Raw genomic sequence first — 5,568 nt, 5'->3', positions numbered from 1 at the left:
AAAAATAAATAAATCATACCATAGTGCCTTCGAGATGTTATCTCTTTTCACATCAGAGTACTCATCGTTCAGCTGAACAATGCATAGAGGGGGAAAAACAACATATCACATACCAATGCAATCAAAGAGTCTAAGATTGTAAAGAATTGAATGGAAACATAATGGAAGCAGCAGCCCACAAATCATTTAAGAAACAAGGGCAGAGCAAGCAGACATTCAAACAGAACCCTTATTATCCATTGTCTAGGGCAACCAAACAAAACCCAACAAATCTCTTCAAATAACAAATGGGAGCTCATTTTTTAGGTGATTTGTTGGTTTTTATTTGGAAGCTTAATCAACTGGGAATTTGAGAAAAATGAAAAACCCAAAGCTAATTAAATCCAAAACCAACAATCCACAATGAAAGTGAAAAACTTGGGGAGATGAAATACCAAAAACCCACCTAATTCAAAACCTAAGTAAAACCCTCAATCGAACCCCCAACTAAAAACCTGAATTAAACCTTTAATTAAACTCCAAATTAAACTATTAATAAAACCCAAATTAAATCATCAATCAGGAAAGATAAGAATACAAAAGGGAGTTTAAGAGGTGTACCTGTAGTGAGTAAGTGAGTCAGTGGGTAAGTGATGTTGTGACTGTGAAAGGCTGAGAAGAACACAGAGATGGGATCGAAGAAGATCAAGGATCTGCAACAATGGCGCTGAGATCTCCACTCTTCCCTTTCATTCTCTCATTATCGCTCTATCTCTGACTCCCTCTCTCCCTCTTCATCTCCTATCTCTATCTCTATCTCTATCATCATGGCCTCCCAACTGCGAAACCCTCAGCGAGCGATCCTTACTCCTCCCTCTCCCATTCTCTCTTTCGCGCTGTCTACCTCTCCCTCGAATCGTACACCCCATGTGACTCAATCTGCCTGCAAGCCGCATGCCTTCCTCTTACCAAATCCCTATCTCTCTCCCTATGTGTCTTTCTTCTCTCTCTGCTCGCTCGGTCTCTCTCTCCCAATGGCATGGTCTCACTGAGTCCCACTGCAGCTCAGAAAGAAAGGAAATGAAAGTCTCTAACCCACCCAACCCGTTTGAAACCTTACAAACTAAAATGACCATCGCACCCCTGCCTTTCCACGATCATCAACATGCGGCATGAAGATCAGCATCAGAGAAAGTCAATGGCAGCCTCGTAAATAAAGTGAAATTCAGCTCCAAAGACTATTCATTTGTACAGTGCAATTGAAAAGCCTTCTTTAGACTAAAGTAATTCCCACCTAGTGGGAGTTTACTTAATTTATAAACTAAAATTTAAATAACAATTCAAACGTAATTTAAATAACAATTCAAACGTCTGCAGCTATACCGCTATAACCCAGACTCACAAATGGCTTTCGCCTACGACTCGTGGTTTCAAGATCTATTTGAAAACACTAATTGTGCCTTCGAAAGGTTAACGAATTTTAAAGATTAATTACGAAAATTCAAACCGAATAACTAATCAGTTTAATTCTTAAAACTAACGGAGTTAAAATTAACTAATGAAAATAACATAAACGTGAAATACGAATTTAAATTACAAGATACGTAATGAATAGTGAATTTCCGGGGACGGGATTTCACAATTTGACAAGGAAAAGAAAATCGATGGGAATCAAACTCACTCTATAAAAAAAATAAAAAAAGTATAATTTGATTTATTATTTATATGAGTATTTTTGGTTTAAAATTCTTGGGAGTTTTGCACGTCGCCCATCCGTAGGAAAATTCTTGGACTCACTGGCATTATTTGGTAGCTCTTCCGAACACCTTCAAGCAATCATTGGTTTTTGACATTTTGTTGAGCATGTTTACAAGAACAGACCTTTCTTTTTAGGGAGGTTCATGGAGGCATTGCATAACAACCAGGGTCGTCTTTGAGATTTTAAGGGTCACGTGTGAAATTTATAAAAGGACCCCTTCTTAAGATAGGTTTTTAAGAAAAAGTACCCATGCATCAAAATTTCCTTGCCAAGCTACATGAAACAGATTTTCGGAAGTCCACAAAAAAATTATTGCTAATTGCCTAAAATGAGAAGCAAAAATATTTTGATAAAAACATTCCTTAGTAATATCATCATGACTCTTGAAGTCTTGTGCGATAGCAATACCAAATTAAATACGACGAGTAGTAGGGTCCTAAGCTAAGCCTTGGAAATATTAATGTCATAATGCCCTTCAAATCCTCCTAGTCATTATTCTACTGCAATAATTATTGCTAAGAAGAACGCAAGACAATGTACTGATGCTAGAAAGCAATAACTTAAATAAAAACAAACTTAAGACTCACTGATTGTAAATTTATAAATATCATTAAATAATAAGTAAAAGAAATACAAATATAACCTTCAAAAACTCTAACTTCAATGTTTCACTTGAATATATAGCATTATTATTATATAATAGAATTGAAAAAAAAAATCGTTTTTAGGGTGTTGTTATTAACACTTTAAATATCTCATTGTACACTACAAATTTTTATTTTTAGAAAGAAAAAAAAATTTATACTTACAAGGAAATGCATAATGAGATTTTAAAGTGCTAATAAAAGCAATTATTTATTTAATATATAGCATTATTACATATAAATTTTAGATGGAAATTTTTTTGAGGATTTGGGGCCTTGTGCGATCGCACATTTCATTTCCCCTCAATGCTACCTCTGATAACTACTTTGCCATTAATGGATAATGACACATGACGCAATGAGAGTGGTTGAAAATATAGTTGTACTAGTAATCGTTTTTACTCTTCCAAAATGAGTGGACTTGCACAAAGACAATTACTGTTCATAGTGAATAGTAAGGACAATTTCAATGCCTTGCCCTTACCCTTGCCTTCCTAAAATGAGTAGACTTGCTCTTACGAGAAGAGAGATTCAAAAAGAAGATCTCGAGTGCATAAGCGAATGTTCTTAACCAACTTTAACTACAAGCCACTTGCAATTATTAAAAGGAAAACTAATGAAAAGGGTTTGAAAACTTTGAGTTTTAATGATAAGGACAAAATAAAGGGTAAAGTGAATAGTAGCAGGTTTGACTTTTTAGTGTAAAAATGTGGTTTTTCGTTAAAGTGAACAGTACCGTGGGCTTTTCGTTAAAACTCCCATTATTAAAATCCATTAAACTTCGTATAACAAGAGTAACTTGTATAGATGAATTTACACTATCGTAGCATATCGTTTCAATAAATTTCATATTTTACTAAATTGAAACACCAGGTGATAGTGGACATCTTCCGTATATTTCCTTTTCTCTACACAATACATACCCTTAAATTGCACGGTGCCGCCGCCTGCCATCCTTTCGAAGGCCCCAAGGCCCCAAGCCTTGTTGGTGTTGGTTAGGCTCAGCCCAAAAAGGGATCATATCTACTTTAACCGTTAACCTCAGAGCTTCGATTCCATGCTCTGCTTCCCCAACCTCATATAGTGCACCCCCATCTACCTTCCTCCCTTCTCTCTCTCCCTCTCGATGTTTCGCAGATTCCTCACCTCCTCTCTCTCTCGCTCTTCCCCTCCTCCCCTCCTCCTCCTCCGCCCCAAAATCCTCCCATCCCCCAATTCCCTCCACCGCCCCTACCCAAAACCCACCCTCTCACTTCCCTCCAACACCCGACCCTTATCCTCCCAAATGGGCGACGCCCGTCGACCCGGTTCGGTTCCCATTCCCCACATCGAAAAAGCCGACCGCTCCGAGCTCCTCCGCGCTCTGGAGTCCTCTCTGGGATCGGCCTTCAGCTCCGAGCCGCTCTGGCCCAGCCCAATCCCCCTAATTATCGTCATCAGCGGCCCCAGCGGCGTCGGGAAGGACGCCGTCATAAAAAAGCTCAAGGATTCCAACGAGAACTTGCATTTCGTGGTAACGGCGACGACCCGCGCAATGCGTCCCGGCGAAGTTCACGGCAAAGATTATTACTTTGTGAGCAAAGACGAGTTTTTGACAATGGTGGAGAGGAACGAGCTTCTGGAGTACGCGCTGGTGTATGGAGACTACAAGGGGATTCCCAAACAGCAGATTAGGGATGAATTGGGGAAAGGGTACGACATCGTTTTGAGAGTCGACATCCAGGGTGCTCATACTCTGAGGAAGATTCTTGGGAACTCGGCTGTTTTCGTATTTTTGATGGCGGAGAGTGAGGCCAAGCTTGTGGAGAGGCTGATTGACCGGAAAACCGAGACGAAGGAGTCGCTTCTTGTGAGGGTTGCGACGGCTAGGGAGGAGGTGAAGCACGTTAAGAATTTCGATTATGTGGTAGTGAATGCGGAGGGGAGGTTGGACAATGCGGTGAAGTTGGTGGAGTCCATTATCGACGCGGAGAAAGCTAAGGTGCAGCAGAAGAGTTCTGTGATATAGCTGTGGAGGTAAATGTGGTAGCGGGTCGAATTTGTGTTTTACGAGTTTAATTTTAGTTATAAATTGTTCAATTTGAATGGATTAGTTTCGCGTGTGGCAGAACGCACGCTATGATCCAAGTTCTAATGGTTTATAGGAAGTTGTTTATTTTGTAACAATTTGAATGTGAATTTTAGAACCTAGGAAAATCAACTGCTTTAAGTAGTTGCAGTTCACAGAATCACAATGTGCTGTTCAAGAAATTGGAAGCAAGCTATTATCTTTATCGAAGTTATCTTTATTAAGCATGTATGCACACCAATGATCCTTGAGCACACGGTGTTAGATATGATCGAATTTGATGCCCTAATTAGTGGAAGGTATGTTGATTATGAAATATTCGGGTTCATTGGAGATGTTTATGGCACAAACTTTTAGTAAAATGAGTTCGTTACGAGATAAGCAATAAGAAGTGATATCTTTTTATTGCTGTACAACCCTTTGATAACCATTGTGCTCCATACTGAACCAAAATGCTTCACTTCACGCTGGCTTTGCTAAACGTTTACAGATGTCCTGTCTTTGTATATTAGCAGGACATTTAAACAGGTGAATTAGAGAAATCGATCTATGTTAGCTTTGGCATGTTTAGAGTGAAATCTGGTTTTGATCTCCTTGCTATCAGATATCATCTATGGCCGTCTAAATGCCGAACCTGTCTGCTCAACCTGCCTATTCTGGTATTCCCCATCTTATGCTCAACTGGTTCAAAGAATTATCTGGTTTTGTTTGTCACTTGAAGGCTGCAAATATTTACTGAACCATTATGCAAATTCTGTTAGTTAATCTAGTGGCCATTGACATGGATCTGTTGTGTTGTAGCTAGGCTTGTTAAACATGCATAAAGTTCCTATTTTTATATAATTTCTGCTCATGGGCTACATAGTTTTCCCAATTCATAACCCAAGCTGCTCACCGGTTGGATTTTCTTGGTCAGGTATCGATAGTCCAGAATTAGATTTTGCATCATACATTTAATTTTATATTTTCCAATGTATAGACTGCTATGTTTCATGATGATGTTTAAGTGGTTAAGTTCATAATTCAATCCTACCCCATTGTCATCTCTTTGTTTGTCTTGAATTCGTATAGATTAAACGCTGATGTGTGTTGACGTTGACTTCCTCTTGCCATCCTAT

At 39.0% G+C, this 5,568-nt stretch overlaps 1 protein-coding gene across 1 annotated transcript; it reads left to right on the top strand.

Annotated features, from left to right (window-relative positions):
- Nucleotides 1-3,433: 3,433 nt before the first annotated feature.
- On the top strand, nucleotides 3,434-4,674 carry LOC126596822 (guanylate kinase 2, chloroplastic/mitochondrial-like). The gene has a single exon (XM_050263478.1). It carries the CDS (start codon nucleotides 3,509-3,511, stop codon nucleotides 4,388-4,390), a length of 882 nt encoding a protein of 293 aa, XP_050119435.1. The 5' UTR covers nucleotides 3,434-3,508; the 3' UTR covers nucleotides 4,391-4,674.
- The last annotated feature ends 894 nt before the right edge of the window (nucleotides 4,675-5,568 follow it).

This window comes from Malus sylvestris, chromosome 13 (assembly GCF_916048215.2).
Source record: "Malus sylvestris chromosome 13, drMalSylv7.2, whole genome shotgun sequence".
Classification (NCBI taxonomy): Eukaryota; Viridiplantae; Streptophyta; class Magnoliopsida; order Rosales; family Rosaceae; genus Malus; species Malus sylvestris.
This window is presented reverse-complemented; position numbering and strand designations above follow the sequence as displayed.